This window comes from Bufo bufo, chromosome 3, assembly GCF_905171765.1.
Source record: "Bufo bufo chromosome 3, aBufBuf1.1, whole genome shotgun sequence".
In the NCBI taxonomy this organism is placed as follows: Eukaryota; Metazoa; Chordata; class Amphibia; order Anura; family Bufonidae; genus Bufo; species Bufo bufo.
The window spans coordinates 432,995,950-433,020,321 of record NC_053391.1 but is presented as its reverse complement, the minus strand read 5'-3'; the positions used below and the strand labels follow the sequence as shown (position 1 = coordinate 433,020,321).

At 42.5% G+C, this 24,372-nt stretch overlaps 1 protein-coding gene across 1 annotated transcript in view; it reads right to left on the bottom strand.

The window, feature by feature from the left end:
• DMD (dystrophin) overlaps nt 1–24,372 on the bottom strand; it is a 3,443,536-nt gene that overhangs the window by 49,278 nt on the left and 3,369,886 nt on the right. The window contains 4 exon segments of the mRNA XM_040424996.1: nt 718–756; nt 3,884–4,020; nt 7,644–7,755; nt 15,827–15,993. Of these exon segments, the coding sequence (XP_040280930.1) occupies nt 718–756; nt 3,884–4,020; nt 7,644–7,755; nt 15,827–15,993 (455 nt within the window).

The window sequence follows — 24,372 nt, the reverse complement described above, 5'->3', positions numbered from 1 at the left end:
TATTTTTGGAAGTCATTCTCTTTAAAAGACCAATAGGAAAACTCAGTAACCCAATCTATGGTCTGATAACATAGCTCTCATTGAGGTACCTAGAAGTATTACAGAGGATTCTAAAGTTGCGATCTTACAGCCTTTCAATTAATGCTCAGATGGGTTTTGGCTTTTGTAAGGTGCAATGCATACATGGTGAAATTGTTTGATGGGTTCAGTGTGACCCACAATCCCTGCTCTACATAACTAACTTGTCATCTACATGCTGCTATGTGAAATAAAAGGCCATAAATCAGAGGAACCTTTTTAGATGTGAAAAACATATCTTAACCTTACAGTTAAGGTGGACCAAGATGCACAGTTAATTTGCCATTGAGAGTAGTGATAACCGCACTCATGCTGGTAATCTGTGCCCCAATAATAACCTGTGCCTTCAATAATAAAATGTGTGTTTCCAAATAATATAAATCTGTCTTGAATATCAGAAAATCTAACTTTATGCTTGTGCTTAACCAGACTCAGCGTGTATAAATATATATAGTTCAATGCTTTTCAGACCACACTGTCTAGAGTCTAAGTTCACCTCTCATCTAACAAGGTTTCGTTTTAATGCATTAACGTTCGAGGGAAGATGAAAATGAACTCATGGATAAAAGAAAAAGTGGTATAATTAGCACACATGGAGGCGACAGCAACAGCATTAGCGCAAACAGAAAAAGTACTCACGCAGAATCTACTGGCCAGAAGTTGATCAGTGTAACAGGACTGAAAGACAAAAATGGGGAGGTGAAGAGAAGGTAGAGCAGAAAACCAAAAATGGAATGAGGTTTATGACATCAACATGAATGCCAACTGAAGCAGCCAATGAAAAAAAAAAAAAAATACACATACATATCGAAAATCAAGAAATACAAGCTGAACCTGTATATGAAAAATTTGTTAGTAGGAAACAAAGTAATCGTATAGAAGTTTGTACTGAACATGGATAATGCTGTAATCTACAGACCATTCATTTATACTGTATATTGTAGAACATGTATGTGAATCAACTAAATGGATTACAGCGCAATTTTTTTTTGCTTATCTATTCTGTTACTGTGTATGAGGACACTGGGAGTCCATGCAAGCAACAGGACAGATGGCATCATTGAGAGAGAGAGAGATCGGCCTCCTCCTGGATCTCTGCTATCAACAGGAGGTTTTCTAAACTATTTGCGCTAAATGTTATCTTCTTGGCAGATGGGGCAGCAAACAGTTTCACATTTGCACCTGCCGTGTGTCTGATATCGCCATGAACAAATACTCTTTAGATAATGAACTGCTTTCCATGGCTCACTACTCATAGGGTGTCCCGTTTGTACATGGGTTATTTTACATTTAACTAATGCTTTAAGGAATATTATATTATATTATTATTAAAGCGCCATTCATTCCATAGCGCTGTACATATGATTATATTCTGACATATATTAAAAAATTTAAACATTATGGGGGTAACTTTGTATACTGAAATACGCCTATATTAGGATGGGTTCGCACTAGCATTATGGCATTCCGTTATAGCTTCAGTTTATAACGGAATGCCCAGACGGAATGGAAAAAGGAAGACTTTAAGAGGCATTCCATTTTGCTCTGTCCCAATAGAAGTCTACGGGCAAACATAACGGATCAGTCTGATCCTGTCGTCTGGACTTTTTTCCCCGTCCTGCATAACGGAAACATTACGCTTGCCCATAGACTTCTATTAGGACAGAGCAAAACGGAATGCCTCTTAAAGGATGCCGTTTTGCATTCCGTCTGGGCATTCCATTATATTCCGTTGTAAACGGAACCTATAACAGAATGCCGTAACACTAGTGTGAACCCACCCTCAGACATATTTCAGGCGCAGGTGGCAGCGCAACGGTTAGGTGTGCCACTATCTGCGACTTTTCCCTGCTCACACCAGGTCTAAAATTGTAGGTGTGGTGTTGGCTGGGAATGGGACGGGCCGGCAGACACGTCCCATTCATTATTTTCTACGCCCGTTTCATTTAAAACTGGCGCTGGATGCGCCAAAGTTATAAAGAGGCCTGCACCTCTTCACAACTCTGGCAGATTCACTGCCAGCTATAGGGGATATTAAGAAAAGCGTCTAAAACGCTGGTCTTAATAAATGTGCCCCTATGAGCTAAAAATTGTAAGTAATGCAGACCATACCATCTGAAGGCACCATTCACACCACTGAACGCTACAATAGTATGGTTCCCTTCCATATTGACATGCTGTCTTTAATTATCTAATACACATTCATATAACCATGTATAGCTGAATGTAGGGAATAAAATGCTTTTTACATGCTACACTTGGTTATTGGGGGTTGAGTGTCTATACCAGTTATGGCTAACCTTGGCACTCCAGCTGTGGTAAAACTACAACTCCCAAGATGCCCCCCTTGCTTGGCTGCTCTCAGAACTCTATAGAAATAAATGGAGCATGCTGGGAGTCGTAGTTTCACCACAGCTGGAGTGCCAAGGTTAGCCATCACTGGTCTATACTAATGGCTTTGGACAGTTACAGTTTAGGGAAATAGAAACCTCTTTATCTGGATTAGTAGTAGGTGTCCTCTCAAAACAACCCTTGACCATATGTCCTTCTAGAACATATGAATGTCCTAGAGGGGGTTCTCTGGGGACTGAGACCCTTGACAATAAAAGGTACCTTCACACTAAGCGATTATCGGCACGATAGAGCGACAAACGAGTCATTTCTGGGTGTATTGAACGGTTCAACAATGATCTTTTAGACAAGACAATTACTGTCCAAAATATCGTAGTTGCGATCGCATAATCCATAGTTGGTAAAATAGACTGCAGCATTTACACAAAATGATTTTGTGCACAATGTTCTGTGAGGGCAGTGTAAGGTTTGAAAAGTGTGTGTGTGAAATATGAGGGCACAACTTTTGTGTTCTACCTTCTTCACACCCTCATCTCCCTCCACCTTCAATATCTTTGTCTCCTGTTTAAAGGCAGAACCGGCTCGTACATTTAATCAGTTGAGACACTTTGGATCGAACCCTTCGCAAGCACCGTTGTTCGAGTCCATAATCACAATGCCTTCCAAGCGGGAAAGTTTAAATTTAACATCCCACATACTCCGATTGGTTGATAAAGGTACCAATGACAAGTGAACTTGCGGGCGAACATTCAAATTGTCCATGTTCGCGCATACGTCCGCCTACCCAAATTTTGAGTGGCGTGCTTGAAACACACTCACAATGGAATCGTCAACATTGTGCGTGCATTAAACGATGGCGGTTTACATGAAGAAAATCTTTAATGACCAACGATGATTTTTGTTCCTTCACAAACTATTGGACCAGTGAGAATTCCACCGACTGTCGCTAGTCGCTCGCACGTTTTCAGCTTTTACATGGCACGATAATTTCGCAAGACTGAACGAGACATGATAATCGGCTCATGTAAAGGTACCTTAAGCCAGGGAAGACAGCTACTCAGAAATAAAAAAATAAAAAATAAAATGAAAGCAGAAAGACGCAAAATTTAAGTTAACTGTTCTCATATGGGCCGTTTGATCGTTAAACAATTGTTTTAAACTTTAGCGTGGGACCCATGTGTCTAATTCTAGTATAGCATGCATCATATTCAGCCACACGCAGCATGCCAGTTATAGAATTGTGGTAAATTAGTCCAAGGATGTATACCTTGGAAGCACCCACCCCCATGGCACTTATTGTCTGGTAATAATGTTAGCTTAACAAACAACAACTTGTGTTTCCTAAAACAAAAAATTCTCACAAAAATGGCATGTATTAAAATTAGAAATAATAAATTAAAGTGGGCGGGAGATGACAGGCGTTTCATTTGCATGCCAAGTGACTGGTACTCACGTCTCCATATTGTCTCCTTCCAGGACAGTTTGAACAGGAAGATAACCCATTCTTGGGTGTTTTGCAAAATATCTTTTTGTCCTGAACTTATTCTTCAAAACCTTGGCAAAGTCGCGTACATCTTCTCCAGATGTTGTCTGAAAGAAAACAAATCTCTATGTGGATGTGGCTCTTGATGGCATGAATTAAACAGTACATGCTTTGAAAAGCACTAAGCAGTTGAGAAGCCACAGTGTCAAAAAAGAAAACAAATCCTGCAATGGGGCTGAAATTCGGCTTGGCATTCTCCTTGATAAAGTAGGCATTCAGGTATTAAGTGTTTTACAGGAAAGCGCTTGGCACCTACCATTACTTAGTAGCTTATGATAATGGGATTTAGCATTTTGTACACCATTTTATTGTACTTTAAAGTTCAGAGCTTTATTCAGTCATGGATTGCGGTTTACTGAAGCCAAACACACTGAGTAAAACAAAGAACCTGGCGCCAAAAACATTTTTTAGTCATTCACTCCGGAACTAGCTAAGAGGGGAGCATTCATGACAATAGCACTATAGGTCTTTTATTTTAACACGCTTTAAGAAAAATCATGCCATTTGCTGAAGAGTTTAGTATATGTCTAAAGGAGGATCACTTCATGGCTTACTGATCCCAGCTAGAACATTTTAAGTTTAACTAAACCAGTCAAGTACATTTTGTTTAATAATTGTTTTTGAATTATAGTTTATTTATAGAAATGTTAATGTTTTTGCAGCCAAACAGGCCCCCAAAGTTGGGCCTTCCTGAAGCGCTATTCACTGCAGTGAATGTAGGCGGTGTATGGATTCACCATCAAGTAGGCGGTGGACGGATTCTGACTGAGCTCTGTACTGGCAGGAGCACACATACCTGTGACTGCCTATGCCCTCCACTCTGCTGAAACCACTGCCATAGAACATCAGTGCAGGATACCCTACACTGATGTGCTGTGCCAGAGCAAGGACAGGCCGAACAAACAATGTACTATGCAGAACTCCTGCCTCTCCTTACTGCGCTAAAGCCTGGCCTGGCATAGCGCATCGGTGCAAGGTATACTGTTCTATGGTGACAGACTAAGAGGAGCGTAGGCCACAGGCAGGATCAGTGATGTGTGTTCCTGGCAGTACTGCGCTCACTGCGGTGTATGTTGTAGAAGTCACAATCCGTACACCGTATACATGGTTACAGTTTACAGATTCTGTATGTGTTGCAGTGAAAAGCGCTACAGAAAGGACTGAACTTTTTTTGTTAGAAAAACAATAAAATCAATTAATAAAATATATTGCAAAAAATTATTAGGGTATTTGTAACAGTTTAAAGAAATTTACCTGAAGGTTCAGGTACACCTTAAAGAGGACCTTTCATGGGTCCAGACATTATAAAATAAGTAGCACGTTATGTTGAATTCTCCCGCCTGGTAACATAGTACATAAGGCCGAAAAAAAGACATTTGTCCATCCAGTTCGGCCTGTTATCCTGCAAGTTGATCCAGAGGAAGGCAAAAAAACCCTGTGAGGTAGAAGCCAATTTTCCCCACTTTAGGGCAATAAAAAAATTCCTTCCTGACTCCAATCAGGCATCAGAATAACTCCCTGGATCAACGACCCCTCTCTAGTAGCCATAGCCTGTAATATTATTACGCTCCAGAAATACATCCAGGCCCCTCTTGAATTCCTTTATTGTACTCACCATCACCACCTCCTCAGGCAGAGAGTTCCATAGTCTCACTGCTCTTACCGTAAAGAATCCTTTTCTATGTTTGTGTACAAACCTTCTTTCCTCCAGACGCAGAGGATGTCCCCTCGTCACAGTCACAGTTCTGGGGATAAATGGATGATGGGATAGATCTCTGTACTGACCCCTGATATATTTATACATAGTAATTAGATCTCCCCTCAGTCGTTTTTTTTCTAAAGTGAATAACCCTAATTTTGATAATCTTTCAGGGTACTGTAGTTGCCCCATTCCAGTTATTACTTTAGTTGCCGCCCTCTGGACCCTCTCCAGCTCTGCTATGTCTGCCTTGTTCACTGGAGCCCAGAACTGTACACAGTACTCCATGTGTGGTCTGACTAGCGATTTGTAAAGTGGTAGGACTATGTTCTTATCACGGGCATCTATGCCACTTCTGATGCAACCCATTATCTTATTGGCCTTGGCAGCAGCTGCCTGACACTGGTTTTTGCAGCTTAGTTTGCGAGTTTATTAAAATTCCTAGATCCTTTTCCATGTCAGTGTTACCGAGTGTTTTATCATTTAGTATGTACGGGTGACTTGCATTATTCCTTCCCATGTGCATAACTTTACATTTGTCAGTGTTAAACCTCCTCTGCCACTTATCTGCCCAAGCCTCCAATCTATCCAGATCCCCCTGTAGTAGTATACTATCCTCTTCAGTGTAAATTACTTTACACAGTTTAGTGTCATCTGCGAAAATTGATACTTTACTATGCAAGCCTTCTACAAGATCATTAATAAATATATTGAAGAGAATAGGGCCCAATACTGACCCCTAAGGTACCCCACTAGTGACAGTGACCCAATCTGAGTGTGTACCGTTAATAACCACCCTCTGTTTTCTATCATTGAGCCAGTTACTTACCCACATACAGATGTTTTCTCCCAGTCCGAGCATTCTCATTTTATATACTAACCTTTTATGTGGTACAGTGTCAAATGCTTTGGAGAAGTCCAGATATACGACATCCATTGATTCGCCGCTGTCAAGTCTAGAACTTACCTCCTCATAGAAACTGATTAAATTAGTTTGGCATGACCGATCCCTCACGAAGCCATGCTGATATGGCGAAGTATGCTAATTAATAGCATCGGAACAGGAGGAGGGTTTCTCAATGGGCGTCTCCTTCTCCCTGGCTGTAGCACTGTCCAATCACAAAGGAGAGCGTCACAGCCAGGGAGAAAAAATAAATCACCTTCTCATTGAGAAACCCTGGCGCCTCCTCCTCCCTGTTCCGATGCTATTAATTAGCATACCAGGCGGGAGAATTTACCAGGGGCACACAGGGCGAAAGGAGCGGCGCTATTAGATCCCTGCTTAATGCCTTACATAATGTGCTACTTATTTTATAATGTCTCGACCCATGAGGCCCAAGGTCTTCTTTAAAGAGAAATGTGGTATTCTAGTATCTGCTGAGCAACACTGTACTACATTTAAATGTATATTCAATAGTGATTTTAATAATTGCAGAGAAGTCAAAAGCCTGAATATAAAGATATGGAAGCAGAATAGAAACATTAAAATTTAAATAACTTCCAGTTGATCTGGAAACAGTTGCTAGGCTTAGACTGGAAATGGGATGGAGCTTTATTGCTATTGCTTTCTTTCATCCCTTCAATTTGCATGGATGAATTGGGAAATCAAAACAGAGGATGATGGAAAAGATACTATTCAAAGGGATTTTCAAGTGGCACACAAAGAAATATTTTTTAAAAAGTCTCAGAGGGACAAAAAAATAAATAAAAAGTTATACTCACCTCTACAGTATCCCAACAGTCCCATTCAGAAGAAGTCTGATCTCCCGCCATTCTGCTGTAGCGATGCTGTCCCAACTAGGCATCCATCGAATGTGAGCAGTGGGAGATTGACAAGGTGCATATACATTTTTCTAAACATTTATTTTGACTCTGTTTGGACGGTTTAATACATAATTTTTCCCTGAAAACCCCCTTTAGGAGTTTGATATATCTATATATGAATACATAAGTTTTTATTCATAGACTTACAGGAGTGCAATATTCCACCATTGGATAGTGCATTTTGTGTCCTTTTGCAACACGGCCAGAAAAGAAGCAGCTTTGGCAGATGTCATAGTTAAAGTGCTTTAAACTTCTATACCTAAAAGGAGAGAAGGAATACAAAGAAGGTTACATTTATTAAAATACTATATGTCTAGAATGAAACACCATATCTATTGCATAGAAAGTAGAAATAATTCTGAGGAACCATCATATTACATCTGTTGCTTTAGGTGTTTCGAGGGTTCCACAACATTAAAGGCTACGTACACTTTCAGGGGCAATTTCTGAAAACCCCCTTTTCTAACTGTGAATAACCCCTTTAAGTGTATGAATGTTCATTGGCCATACACAAAGGAATCACAAAATATGCGCAACTGTGTGCACAGATGAGAAAGTAGACTATTCAATAGTCTACAGAAAAAATTAAGTTCTCCCATTTTTTAAGGTGACACACACTTTAAGGGATTGTCCAGGATCATAGATACATATGGTCTCTCCTCAGGAAAGATCATGAATACCTGATTGGTGGGGATCCTACTCCTGGCAACCCGCCAATCAACCGCTCAAAGGGGTAGAATGCCGCAGCAGCTTTTTAGACCAGTGACGTCATGTTCATCGGTCACATGGCTTAGGCTCACCTGAGCTGCAATACCAAGCACTGCCACTATACAATGTGCGGCACTGTGCTTGGTAAGCTGTGAGGAGGAAGCAGCGATCATTAAAAAGCTTTGGTCTCCTCCAACAGATGATCATGTGGGGGGGGAGTTGGCCATCAATATCAAAATCCCAGACAACAGCTTTAAGAAAATGTTTAGAAAACTGGCCAGATCAGAGGCAAATTTGACAACTATGGGCATTTATAGACACTTTACTCCTTTATTAAAAAGATCAAATTAATATTACGGAGCAATGAAGGGAAACAACAGAATGAGGCAGCAAACAATTATTTGTCCAGTTTTTCCTAGCCAAGCAATCGTCTGGCAGCAGCCTGATGGGCAGGTTCCACTGGCACATATGTAATGTCTATGAAATAAAAATAATAATTTTTTATATATATATATATATATATATATATATATATACACAGTACAGACCAAAAGTTTGGACACACCTTCTCATTCAAAGAGTTTTCTTTATTTTCATGACTATGAAGGCATCAAAACTATGAATTAACACATATGGAATTATATACATAACAAACAAGTGTGAAACAACTGAAAATATGTCATATTCTAGGTTCTTCAAAGTAGCCACCTTTTGCTTCGATTCCTGCTTTGCACACTCTTGGCATTCTCTTCATTAGCTTCAAGAGGTAGTCCACTGAAATGGTCTTCCAACAGTCTTGAAGGATTTCCCAGAGATGCTTAGCACTTGTTGGCCCTTTTGCCTTCACTCTGCGGTCCAGCTCGATTGGGTTCAGGTCCGGTGACTGGAGGCCAGGTCATCTGGCGCAGCACCCCATCACTCTCCTTCATGGTCAAATAGCCCTTACTTTCAAAGTTTTTCCAATTTTTCGGCTGACTGACTGACCTTCATTTCTTACAGTAATGATGGCCACTCATTTTTCTTTACTTAGCTGCTTTTTTCTTGCCATAATACCAATTCTAACAGTCTATTCAGTAGGACTATCAGCTGTGTATCCACCTGACTTCTCCTCAACGCAATTGATGGTCCCAACCCCATTTAGAAGGCAAGAAATCCCACTTATTAAACCTGACAGGGCACACCTGTGAAGTGAAAACCATTTCAGGGGACTACCTCTTGAAGCTCATCAAGAGAATGCCAAGAGTGTGCAAAGCAGTAATCCAAGCAAAAGGTGGCTACTTTGAAGAACATAGAATATGACATATTTTCAGTTGTTTCACACTTGTTTGTTATGTATATAATTCCACGTGTTAATTCATAGTTTTGATGCCTTCAGTGTGAATCTACAATTTTCATAGTAATGAAAATAAAGAAAACTCTTTGAATGAGAAGGTGTGTCCAAACTTTTGGTCTGTACTGTATATATAACAGATATGGCCAGGAACAGCCTGTCAGATCCGCCCCTGCCGGGCACAGCCGTGCACTGCTAGAATTCCGTCTGTCCCCATTCACTATAATGGGAGTCAGAAGAGATTCATCCGCAACCGCTCCCCAAATCCAGAACTCCCTCAGCAAATCCCCACTATCACCTCCATGTCCCACTACAAATCTCCTTCTACAAATTACTGCAACCCCTTAAACCTAATAACCATTCCTCTGACCCCTGCTCCTTTGGTTCCTCTTGCAGGAGCATTATGGAATGCTCGCTCTGTCTGGAACAAACTGTCGTACAGTCACGATCTTTTCATCTCTCAAAACCTTTCCTTTCTGGGTCTCACAGAAACATGGCTGACACCCTCAGACACCTCCTCCCCTGCTGCACTCTCTTATAGCGGATTTAAATTCACTCACACCCCCTGCCCCGGCTGCAAACATGGTGGAGGAGTTGGTCTTCTCCTATCAGACACCTGCTTCTACAGCCCAACTCCACTGACAGCCTCCATTAAGCTCACCTCGTTTGAAGTACACTCTGTTCGCATCCACTCTCCCTCCAACCTTCAAGTAGCCGTCATTTACCGCCCTCCAGGCCCAGCCACCATCTTTCTTGAACACTTTAACACCTGGCTACTACACTCTTTCTGCAGACATCCCCACTATCATCATGGGTGACTTCAACATCCCTATTGACACATGCCACTCCGCCTCCTCTAAACTCCTGTCACTTTCTTCCTCCTTCGCCTATCACAGTGGTCTTCCATCTAGCACTCTCGCACCCCTCCAATCTATCCTCAACTCTGCTGCCTGACTAATCCACCTCTCACGCTATTACTCCTCTGCCTCTCCCCTCTGCCAATCCCTTCACTGGCTCCCCATTGCCCAACGAATTCACTTCAAAGTACTAACAAATACATACAAGGCCGTCCATAACCTGTCCCCTCCCTACATCTCTGAGCTACTTTCCTGATACATCCCCACACGCACTCTCCGATCCTCACAAGACCTCCTTCTCTCCTCTCCTCCTATCGCCTCCTCCCACAATCACCTCCAAGATTTCTCCCGTGCATCCCCCATACTCTGGAACTTGCTACCCCAACATATCAGACTCTCACCTACATTGGAATCCTTCAAAAGAAACCTGAAAACCCACCTCTTCAGACAAGCCTACAACCAGTGACCCTGAAGCCTCTATACCGCCATGACCAACTTAACCCGCACCTACTGTGTCCTTCTCCCATACCATGTAGATTGTAAGCCCTCACGGGCATGGCCCTCTCTCCTTCTGTACCAGTTTGTAACTCATCTTGTTTATAATTAGTGCAATTGTCTGTATTATGTATGTGCACCCTTATCACATGTACAGCGCTATGGAATGAATGGCGCTTTAATAATAAATAATAATAATAATAATAAATAACCTGGCAAATTTGCACCAGCCTGCCGAGTTCACTGGATATGGCCGATACGGACATTTACAGCTGGACACAGGGGCGGATTTGGCCATGGAGCTTACAGGGAAATTTCCTGGTGGGCCGATGCCCAGGGGGTCACCTGAGCCCTCCTCATGGCCGGTCAGAGGAAGTTTTTGGGGATGTATTTTGTGCTGCTGTTGGTATTTTGTGATGGACTGTGGTATTTGCCTCTCTTGGGGTTGTATAATGTGCCACAATATGGTATTGCAGGCCCTGCCTTCCATCAATATAGACCCGGCTACAAAACGGGGCCACTTTTATAATTTTTTTCCAGGGCCTCTTTAAAGGGAGTCTGTCACCACTATATGACCATATACAGCCCTTACATGGCTCCCTTGTTATTTTGTTTAGACTTGCAGAAGCTGGAAAAACAATGTTTAATTCATATGCAAATGAGCACTTGCAAGTGCCCAGGGGCGCTGTTCACTGTGTAGAAGCCTAGGCTGCTCTGCCTTCTTTCAGCATTACTCCTCCCCAGCCTCTTCCTACGGGAACAGTCCACTTTGAAGGAGTGAAATGCAAGCTTTTTGCCAGACAAAGAAACTCTACATGAAACGGTTTTTGTCTGGCCAAAAACTAGCGCTTGTGCTGGAAATTGGCTGGACCACCACTGGAACCCATTGACTGCCCTAACTGATGTGACCATTACGGAAAAACTCCAAAAAACTCTTGACTGGGAAAGGACAGCTCAAACAGCACGTACGAATAAATATGAACACACTGCTGCTACTACTACAGATTGTGTATTTGAGTCTAGCATTAGCCTATTTTACCTTTAATGTATTGTAGACCTACGAGCCACTCAGACATCGTATTGTGGTTTGGATGTGAATGAATACTTAATCGACTTGGTACAAACCTATGTGACGGAGAGCTGCATAAAGGCAAAGTTCTGTTGTACGGAAAGAGCATACCTATTTGTAGGCCTACATGAATGGCGCATACACTGGGCTGTCAATCATCGCTAGTGTAAACTATTGTCCCTAAAGATCAACTCTGCATGCTAAAATCATTGTACACCACCCGGTAATGTTCATTACCTGTTGCTGAAAAGCCCTCTCCTGCTGTTCTATTTCATGGTGCATTTCATACTTCTCTACGGAGAACAATCCTATTTAGGATTTTAGCACAGCCGAGGTGCTTACCGGATTTTTTGTGTGATGCTCTGGGAGTGAATAAAAAGCTGCCATTTTCTCTCAGAGGTAGTAACGATTTCACAGTCTATTGGGTAAATGTATTTTGTAGGAATTCTACAGAGAAGTTTACAAACCATAGAGCAGAATATGGAGCGTCTGCAAGGAAGCTTTGATTTTTTTATTTTTTTTGTGCCTTCGTGTTTTCTTTCAGAAACCCATTGACATGGATTAGTAGTTTGTTGTGGAGGAAAAGAAAGAAAACAAAAAGTGGATGCATAATTGATAAAGTAGTACTGCTCTGGGCAGAAGTAGGCTAGTTTTCCTGATTAGCGAACATACACATCTTATAACCAAGCCTGTGTCAATGATACTGTGTGCATACATATTTTATACATAAAATAACCAGCCAGCTGATTAATATTGAACCAGGACGAGAGGAGGGGATGACTAGATGTTCTGGAAATCCTCGTCCTCCTCCTCCATGGAGTATTCTACTGCATTTCAACACAGAGTATGCAGGTTAGGCCTCATGCATATGACTGTATCAGTTTTGCAATCGGCAAACAACGGATCCGCAAAATATAGATACCGGCCATGTATGTCCCACGCTTTCCCATTCTGCACTATTGTAAAAATGCCTGCTGTGGTCCACAAAACGGACAATAGGACATGTTCTAGCTTTTTTGCAAAACAACGGAATGGACATACGGGTGCGGACAGCACAGCATTTTTTGCGACCCTATTGAAATGCACATTGGATGCAGACCAAAAATGCTGTTGCGTGCATGGGGCCTAAGTGCTCTTCCAAGAAAGAGAGCTGTCTCTGTAGTACCATCTAGTGGAGGTAGCTACCCAATAATCAATGTCCAACCTTTTAACCCGTTCGCTACCAGCACCCGCTCGCCCGTGCAGCGGGCGCAATGGCCGGCAGATCTCTTAAAGGCTTAAGATGCCGTGATCAAGTGAGATCACGGCATCTAAATGCGCAAAAAACAAGAAAGCTCGCGCTTCCAAGCTTCCTACTAGGCCTGCACGATCTATCGCCAAAGCAATCGTATCGCGATAATTGACGATTGCGATATGGCAGACCCAAAAATGCTGCGATTACCTATACACAGAGGGAGGAGGGGCTGGGTGCCGGCATCTGTATTAGGAATCACAGCGGGGACTGGTGCAGTCCCTGTATTCTAATGCACCGGCCCCGCTTGTATAATATTATCTAACATGTAGGCATTGTTAAAATATAATAATCCTGTATAATCCAGCTGTATTACTTACAGCTAAGTTCCGTAGAAGAGAGGGGGGAGGAGGCAGGCCGGGAATGAATGAAGCAGGCGGCGGGGGCGCGTGACGTAGTGAGTGACGCGCCGCCTGCCCGCCCTCCCTCCTCCCTACTCTCTTCTACGGAATACAGCTGGATTATACAGGATTATTATATTTTTAACAATGCCTACATGCTAGATAATATTATACAACAGTGAGCGGGGCCGGTGCATTAGAATACAGGGACTGCACCGGTCCCCACTGTCATTCCTAATACAGATGCCGGCCCCCAGCCCCTTCACACTGCAGGGACTCTATTATGGGGGGGGGGGGGGGGAATCTGTGGATGGCACATAGCATAAGATGCACAAAATTCCCATATCGTGCAGCCCTACTTCCTACCGATGCCCCGTGCGGCCAATGTGGACATCGGTAGTTGTTCTGAACACTGTAAGCCTTGTTGACAAGGCTTAGTGTTCATGCTGCAATTCTTCTTTTGGCCACCAGATGGCAGGCCAGGATAACAGATTAGCAATTTCTAGTGTAAATCTCATTTTAAAAATCCCTGATAAAATTAATTTAAGACATTTATAGGCTCATATATGAGCTTCAAATTCAATCACAAAAAAAGTAAAAAAATAAAAAATATATAAAAAATTACAAAAATATATAAAAGTTAAAATCACCGTATAATTAAAAAATAAATACGGTACCTAAATAACAATATAAATATAAATATCATGGGTATCATTGTGACCGAAAACGCCCATACTATTAAAACCTAAACAAAATCCAATACAGCGAAGGGTCAAAATGGCTGATGTAATAAAATGTGATCAAAAAGTCACATTAAAAAAATGTTATCAATAAAAACTCCAGATTCTCCCGCAAAAAAATGAGCCCAGTCAACAGCTCAGTAGACATAAGTATACAAAAAGTTATGGGGGTCAGAATTTTTATCAAAGTTAAAATTTATTTTTACACTATTTAGACATAAAAAGCTTATACATATGGGGTATCGTTATAATCGCACTGACCCAGAGAATGGGTCAGTTTTGCTGCAAACGAAACGCTGTGGGAACAAAACACGTAAAACTGTGAAGAAAATGCATTTTTGTTCCAATTCCACCCTATTTGGAATTTTCTACATTTTATGCCATAATTATGGTGGCATTAGAAAGTACAACTTGTTCCGCAAAAAATAAGCCCTCATACAGCTATGTGACTGGAAATATTAAAAAAAGGTTATGGCTCAAGGAAAATAGGGAGCAAAAATGAAAAAACCTCCAGTATCCTAAGGGTTAAAAGACCTTGCTACAACATGACTAAGGATATCAGCTCAACCATTAGCTTTCTCCAAAAGGAAATGGAGACCCATTGCCAGACTGCTGTTTTGAGGATCTTGCCTCTTGTCAGAACAGAGCAGGGTGCTTGGTTGACTAGACGAGAAGTGGTCCTTACAACCAGCACCAGACCTGGCATACAGAGTCTTATAGGCCATCAATGGGAAAATAGATTGCTTTATTTCCCTTGGACGATAGCCAAGCTGTAAAGTCAGAAGCCACCCTATAATCAATGTCCAACTGTCTACCAGCAAATACTACACAACTAAAGATACTAGCCAAACCAAAATCTCCTCTACCTCGAATAGGTGGCACTACAAAATGTGGTTTTGGTGCACAAAATCTCTTGAAAGTTTCCAATCACCTACCTGAACTCTATGCATGCCGCGGTCTATACTGTTTTGTTACCATGGGTAAATGATGTTTAAAATGTATTGGTGAGGGGCATGTCATTTATACGGTACATGCCACACGTGTTACGGATTCCCTGGCTGCTCTGCTTCCTTTTCTCATTAAAGTCAAGTCATTGTGACGTCAATGAAGGGGCATATTTTAAGGGATGGCAGATCGGCTACAGAAAATCAATTTCACTCATCTGAATAGGGTTTTGCCGGCAAGCACATGGATTTCTGAAAACCCCATTCACATAAATAGGGCAGTCAGAAAAATCTGCTGTATGATTACGGTCTTAAAAAGCTAATCAGACTACCCTAGGAGTTCATTTTTTACTTTGTAGACATCTCCCCTAGACATTAATGGAAAAGTGGAGTGGAGTTTTAGGCGGGTTTTCGTCAAGTACTATTGCAGATACTTTGATGCTTGTGAATTTGTGTGTTGTACTAAAACACCATTCAGGCAATTGATATACTTAACGTGTAATCCTGCTGTGTGAAAAACAGCAGCAAGTTATGCCTCAGAAAAATAGGTCTTACCTGAAACCGATAATTGGACATTCTTTACAGATATTACACTTGGCTTGGTGTTTGGCAGTTTCTGCAGCAGCAACTCTGTGAAGCACCGGTAGCCAAACCATTGACTGCGGCTCCAACCTCATCCAATCCAGAAACAAAGCTGCCTCAATTTCTGGCTTATTGTTAGCCTAAAAGATCAAAAACAAGATACGCTGTAAACATAAAAGCATAAAACATTTAATGAATTTATAAAGAGCAGAATCCCCACTGAGGGGGCAAGACAAAAAAGCGAGGAATCTGTAAATCTGCAAGAAAGCCTGGTGAAAACCTATCAATTAAGATAATGTGACCATGGGACTGCTGAAAAATGTACAATTCCGAGTGGCTTTATTCCGATGATCAAGCTTTAGTCTTCCGAGACACGTATCAGATCAAAGAATTAGCTCTTCTATGTCTGAAAAGGACATAAAATGGCACCAAAATAAACAGCAATATTTTTTTTTATCAAGTCCCTATATGTACAATTGAGTCTTGTAAGGTATAAGTGGCGGACATTGATATCTCAGTCTTTCAATTTGAACATTTCCACTATTCCATCATCAACAATGAACACAGACACAACAACCTGGAATGACATCAACCAACTCAGGAAATGTAGATACCTATGGGCAGTACACACATTTCTGGTGGTTAATGGTCTTCCTATGAAAGTGGGCCTCGTATGTGTCATTATGTTGGCGCTGAGGAAATTCCATAAATCCCATGAGGCAGGAACAAGTGAAAGAATGAATTCTCTGCATGTTTTTCAGCAATATGCCTGTGTTCTAAATAGAAACGATAGGCACAGAAGCGGCAGACAAACCTAGGAGCTTATCAGTGACAGCATAACCCCATTCATATCCTGACTTGCCACCTATACCTCACTTTTTCCCATATCGTTATCATAGTGCACGAGGATTAATTCCACTAATTCTATGGCATTCTACAGCAAGAGGCGGTACACATATAGAATATAAAAATACAACAAACAAGAAACTATTAACAGACTGCTACAGAGGGGACTGGACTCTGCCCGCAAGAGCTTACAATCTACAAGCTTTACTAGCAGCCTATTAGCAAAGTTAGGTTGTGTTCACATCTCCGTTAGAGATGTTCTGGCAGGCTGATCAGACATAAATGCCAGCTGTTGGCCGGACAAAAAGCGCTGCATGCAGCGGTATTTGTCTGGCCGAAACCGGGCAGCTGTTGGATCACCCCTCTGTTGATCTGGTGATCTGTTGAATCCGGCAATGCCGGAACAGTGGAATCTATTGAATCCGTTCTCTGCCAAAACAGCCTGCTGGAAAAGTTCATTGGACATATGAACGCAGCCTTAAGGAGTCAAGTGTAACAAGAAAAGAAACGCAGCAAAAATGGCACTTTTGACACCAGTCTAAAGAGCCCTGTATAGTGGAGCCACAGGCTGTATGTCCCTCCATATGGCACAGTATAGTGAGGCCTTCTCCTCCAAAGGCATCCTTTGCATTTTCTATATTTATAGATGATAAACTGGTTAGCACCACCATGCAGAGGTTGCACTATATTTTTTCTGAAAGAATAAAAATACTTCTCTTAGCATTTTTAGCCGCGGAGGAGTAGGAAAGTTGCAGTAATTCAAATAACACTATGCATCAGACTTAGGACTGAATCCCTACCTTTCTTGAAGCACCAAATCTGTCACCCAGGGACCTGAGCAGTACAGCGTGCAAAACTATACACTAACAATTGAACAAAGAGGTCTGGTCGTGATGGCAGGCGGCAGTGGGTAGCACTGTGGAAGGCAAAACCAGAGTGGAGGACTGGAGGCAGCAGTGGTAGTCTGGTGGCAGAGGGCGGTTGGTGCCACTAATTCTACACCCCTAGTCACCCCACTAGAGGTGGCACTGGCTAAGCTTACTATAGCCCCTGGGTGGCACTGGCTAGGGTTACTAAAGCCCCTGGGTGGCACTGGCTAGGGTTACTAAAGCCCCTGGGTGGCACTGGCTAGGGTTACTAAAGCCCCTGGGTGGCACTGGCTAGGGTTACTAAAGCTCCTGGGTGGCACTGGCTAGGGTTACTAAAGCCCCTGGGTGGCACTGGCTAGGGTTACTAAAGCCCCTGGGTGGCACTGGCTAGGGTTACTAAAGCCCTTCGGTGTCTCTGGCTAGGATTACTAAAGCCCTTCGGTGTCTTTGGCTAGGGTTACTAAAGCCCATGGGTGGCACTGCTTAGGGTCAATAAAGCCAATGTGTGGCACTGGCTAGGGTCAATAAAGCCAATGGGTAGAATTGAATAGGGTTAGTAAAGTCCGTGGGTGGCACTGGTCAGGATTAATAAGCCCCTGGGTGGGATCTGGGGTGAACGCACACCAGGCAGTTATAGCCAAGTGATAAAGTACAGTCTCATACACAATATATTGGACTGTGGCACAATGTAGTGTATCTCACATCTCTGTACTTTATTGCTTGCTATGGCATGTTGGCTGGACTGCAACTGTCACTACTTAAAGGGAACCTGTCACCTGGATTTTGGGTATAGAGCTAAGGACATGGGTAGCACATCCGCAATACCCAGTCCCCATAGCTCTGTGTACTTTTATTGTGTAAAAAAAAAACAACGATTTGATACATATGCAAATTACCCTGAGATGAGTCAGAGCTTGAAAATAGGATTGTCCTTTGGTCACACAAGATATGACTTATGTTAATTTGCATAAAAGGCCGGAAGTACAAAAATGCATAATACTTATTGAATTAGTCTGCAAATGAAATTAAAAGTGTAATTTATATGTTTAGGGTAACACAATGAACATTTAGAAACGCTCAGTGAGGGTAGCATAGTAGAGGTGACAGGTTCCCTTTAAGGGGCACCAGGGCTTTCCCTATTCTGGGGCACTGTAGCTCTCTATTTGTGGGGTGAATCTGGCCAGCAACGTTATGGGGGCACTGTAATTGTTGCCATTTAGGGGAGGCACCAGGGCTTTCACTACTGCATGCAGCCATATACAATAAAGTCTGACACAAGTGCAGCAGTGTGTGCCGTATGTATACAGCAGTATTATTCTATGTAAAGAATGTATATATTTGTTTGACACACCACCATACACTACTACCACCATGTACCGGTGTGAGGAAGATCGTGGAACCACAACACCTAGCATGCTCTATCCAGGCATGCCACACACAACGTACGGTTAACGTGATGTCACAGCGAGTGGATTCTCCCTATCAGTCAGGTTGGGATGACACTAGAAGCAGATTCCTACTGGATGGCGGTGTTGACAGGTCGCTGCTCACTGGCTGATGCAGAAAGATGTTCCCCTTTCTGTGCCCGTGTATGGTATGGTGTATGGACAACTGATTACCATGGAGAAGAAAGACGGGCAGCACGCTCATTAGCAGTAGGGAAAGTCTAATGTAGAAATCGTATGAGGATTTTTTTTTTTTTTAGACAGTAAAATTGCCTGTACAGGCATCTGACGCTTGTACAGGTGTTATTGCAACCTCTACCAATACACCTTTCTGAAAATAACAGAAAGTAAAGACAAGACTGGTCTGTGGCTCAATTATTGCCTAATAACTTAATTATAGGAGTTAAAGACCGCATACCAATCGCAGTGCGTGTGAATGGGTATCTTATGCTCCATTCTTGTGCTCAAAATAAATACTCACAAAAACCGCTGCTTGTTCGTTTTTGCCCAGCGGAGTCTTCGCATTAATGTGATAAAAGTCAGTTGCGATAAACTCCGGCAGGCTGTTTCTTTACCGGAAAAGCCGCCAAAACAGTTTAGTGCTAGTATGAAACTAGCCTTACTCTTTTGATCAGAGATTTTAATTACATGGGACCACTAGTTTCAGTATGAAGGCTTGCCAATATTATCCAGATGGCATATTTGGGCTAAGAGCGTCCATTATTGGAATGGTCATGTTTTTTCGGATAGCTGAGCTATAAAAGGCAAAACCGTCCTGTGCACTCTGCTCATAAAATGTATTTAGCCGAGTGCATTAGATCCAGATACAAAGTAAGCTACTGTATATAGAGCACCAGTTAAAAGTCATTTACACCGCAGTTTTTCAGCTTAAGGCTACATGCACATGACCGTTGTTTGTTTCCGTTCCAATTTTTTGGCGGATAGGATGCGGACCCATTCATTTCAATGGGTCCGCAAAAAATGCGGACAGCACACCGTGTGCTGTCCGAATCAGTATGTCTGTTCCGTAGCCCCACTAAAAAATTGAACAGGTCCTATTCTTGTCCATTTTAGGCATTGTTACAATGGAGCCGCAAAAAAAACAAAAAAAAAGCATGGCATACGGACCGCAAAACACATACGGTCGTGTGCATGTAGCCTAAGATATATTGATCTTTAGTGAATGCCAAACAAATTTAATAGATAGCATGTGAAACCGTCTTGATTGTAATGACTATGAATGAATATTTCCTCTTGTTCTGTCACACAAAGACTTTGTCCAATAATTTAATGCAAATTAACCATATTATTCTAGAATACGTGAACAGGAGATAAATTGTTACAATATAAAAATAGGACCGCACACACATTCCCGGAAACCGTGAACTGCTCATTAGAGGGATGTTTATCTACAGAGGCTCGGATTCCTCAGGAATCAATATTCCAGTACATTAATGGAGCTGCTGATTAATATGCATTTTTTAATAGGAAAGGATTCGGCACTGAATAGTGCACTGCATGTTACTACTAGAATTAGAATGAGCAGTTAAAAGCATCAGGCTGCCTCCTGGTAATCAGCATATATTAGGGAGACACAAAAAGGCACACTGAGAGCTCAAGTCACTAAAACTATATATCTGATTTATTTTTCAGCCTATAATCAATGTTAATTTGTTAATCGTCATAAAGACGGGAGGCTGATCCAACATATCTGTGTAGTCTGCACAGTCAAACAGATAAGCCCGGTGGTGATTAGCGCTTGCAGATTGTACTTGATCACCAGGAAATGTCTGGGGATTTTATGTCACATGGCTCTAGTTTGGTCAAGGGCATTCTTGGCTTTTTGTGCTCATCATCCACTCCGTGCCTGTCAAGCTGGTCATTCACGAGATAAGACTACATTCACACGACAAAACCACTGAAAATGGACACACAGTCAGTTTTTATGGCCATTTTGCATCTGTTTTAAATTGCCATTAAAAATGGATGAATTTCATGGTCTTTTTTTTTAAACATCCAACCCCTCACAGTGCCCTCATAGTACATAATTCCCTCGGGACATCACATGGCCCACATAGTGCTCCCCCCTATAAATAATGGCCTCCATAGTGTTCCTCTAGCCCTATTAGTGCTCCCAGGATTGTTAATGCCCTATTAGTGGCCCCTAGTATGATGAATGCCCCCTGTACTAATAATGTCCCCATTAGTGCCACCCAGTACTGCTTGTGTTAAAAAAAATATAAATAAAAATCACCTCATCCACATGCATGCACAGGGACAGTCACTGCTCACTTGATGCAGAAGGACCTGCCCTCCCAGCGTGATGATGTGAAAATGACCAAAAATAGGACTTACGCTGGCCATAAAAAAATAAATAAAAAGACATGTAAATAGCCCCATCGCATGGCTATATTTCACTGTCGTTTGAATGTAGCCTAAGGCCTCTTTCACACGAGCAAGTTTTCCGCACGGGTGCCACACGTGATGTGAACGCATTGCGCCCGCACTGAAAAACGCAGCATGTTCTATATTCTGCGTTTTTGACGCAGCCCTGGCCCTATAGAAGTGAATGGGGCTTCAGTTAAAGCGAACCTTTCACCTGAATTTCACTTAATAAACTATCAAAAGTACCTTATAGATCATCCTCATTGTGTTAGCACACGGTCTTGTCCCGCTTTTCTGTCATGTATATGCATGGAAAAATCGCTTTATAAAGTACTCTTCTCGAGCTCCACAAGTCACGGTAGAAGTCAAGGGGGTAGCCCTCACTCCAGGCTGTAACTCCCCTGCCCTAACCCCGCCTCTAAGCAGTGTAATTGACACCCGGCTCAGTCGCCGGGACCGCGCTTGTACAGGTGGCGAATGTGCCGTCGAACTCAAGCGCGATCCTGTAACTGAATCGCGCATGCGCCGTCCCCGATGCCTGCCTGTCTTCTCTTCCTCACGCGCGATTCAGTTACAGGATCGCGCTTGAGTCCGACGGCGCATGCGCCGCCTGTACAAGCGCGGTCCCGGCGACTGAGCCGGGTGTCAATTACACTGCTTAGAGGCGGGGTTAGGGCAGGGGAGTTACAGCCTGGAGTGAGGGAAGGGCTACCCCCTTGACTTCTACCGTGACTTGTGGAGCTGGAGAAGAGTACTTTATAAAGCGATTTTTTCATGCATATACATGACAGAAAAGCGGGAAAGACCGTGTGCTAACACAATGAGGATGATCTAGAAGGTACTTTTGATAGTTTATTAAGTGAAATCCAGGTGAAAGGTTCGCTTTAAAAACACATTGCATCCGCAACCAAGTGCGGGTGCGATGCCTTTTTTACTGATGGTTGCTAAGAGATGTTGTTTGTAAACCTTCCGTTTTTTATCACGCTTGTGAAAAATGCATTGCACCCGCGTGGAAAAAATTTAACTGAACGCAATCGCAGACAAAACTGACTGAACTTGCAAAATGGTGCGGGTTTCACTGAACGCATCCAGACGTGATCTGTCACGCTCGTGTGAAAGGGGCCTATCAGTTACCCAAACTTAATTTTGGCAACACTGAGCACACAACTTGTCTACCGATATGCCTGACTTTCCCCTGACGGCAGATGTTGCAGGATATTTAAATAATGTCCAACTCTTCCTGTGAGAGATAATTGGAACCTGGCAGTAATTATTCCTTACCACCTACTGAAAAAAACATGCATGTTCAGCCAAGTGTCCATGTCTGTGGTGGGGTCAGAAGGGATAGCCATGTCTTGTGTATGATGAATGCCTGTCTCTCCTGACATGTCTGTGGTGGGGTCAGAAGGGATAGCCATGTCTGGTGTATGATGAATGTCTGAAGTTGTACGCTGATGTTAAAGAAGACCTGTTACCTCTCCTGACATGTCTGTGGTGAGGTCAGAAGGGATAGCCATGTCTTGTGTATGATAAATGTCTGAAGTTGTACGCTGATGTTAAAGAGGACCCGTTACCTCTCCTGACATGGCTATCCCTTCTGACCCCACCACAGACATGTCTTGTGTATGATGAATGTCTGTCTCTCCCGACATGTCTGTGGTGGGGTCGGAAGTGATAGCCATGTCTTGTGTATGATGAATGTCTGTCTCTCCCGACATGTCTGTGGTGGGGTCAGAAGGGATAGCCATGTCTTGTGTATGATGAATGTCTGAAGTTGTACGCTGATGTTAAAGAGGACCTGTTACCTCTTCTGACATGTCTGTTTTAGTAACTACTTGCATTCCCAATATAATAACTATATAACGACAGATATATCGGGTCTGGAGACTTCCCAGAGTTTGCAATTACAATAGATTATTTCTAAATCAAATGTGTGCAGAAGACAATCTGCATATGGTACTTTGTTGTCCAAGTAAAAGGGTTGTAATATGTCACCATTTATTAAGAAAAGGCTGAATAAACACTTTCTTGGTCTAAAAATAAATACTGCTAAAATAATTTGGTGATTTTGCTAGTTATAAATTTGAATAAAAAGCAAATCCTGACATGAAAGAGGGGATATATTCACACTTTGGTAATAGTATAGCTGATCGCCGATCCATTACTTCAAGGGACAAGCTGCATGTGTTTTCCTGGTCACAGTTTAAAAGGACCCAAGCCACTCTGTGCACCCCTGCTTCCTCTGCCAGCCCCTCCCTGTCCTTCCTCATCGACAGGAACCCGGCCCTCTAAGAAGGAAGGGGGGGGGGGGCTGGTGGAGTAAAGGTGCACAGTGGCTTGGGCCCACCCTCACTGCACTTAACTGCTGATTTGCATATGGATTAAACGTACCTTTTCTCCTTAATGAAGCAATGGGTCAGTGAAAGGTTTCAATACTTCCAGCTGAGCTAGCTCTACAAGGCAGTTACCTGGTTTAACAGTGCCTTTCCTGGTGACAGACCCCCTTTAAATTCACACCATTCCTGACGGCAATATTGGGAAATCTGCAATGTAAAACCGCCATAGACAGCAGGGACATTGGGAAACTTTACTGCTTTTACAAATCTGCCCTTTGTCTTTTGAAACAAAGAGCATCTATTCTTCGGTCAGACATTTGACCTTTTAAGTTCAGAATACGTTCACGGTATGTTTGACAGGAACATTTGAAAAGGCCTGCTGAGTGAATGCAAGTGACTACCTCTGCCAACCAAATGTATACTTCATGCCATCCTGTAAGGCTATAGACAAGACAGCATATATGGCGTGAGATTTCCAGGCGTACAGACGTGAACTGATCTCTACCCCTGTAAGCTCTGCATTCACAGGCAGTATTTTTTAATAAGCGACCACAGTTAGGGTTAGCGTTAAAGTTTTCCAGTATGGAGTTCTTTCATAGGGGCTCAATACCGGAAAAAATACCATTCATCGTCAATGG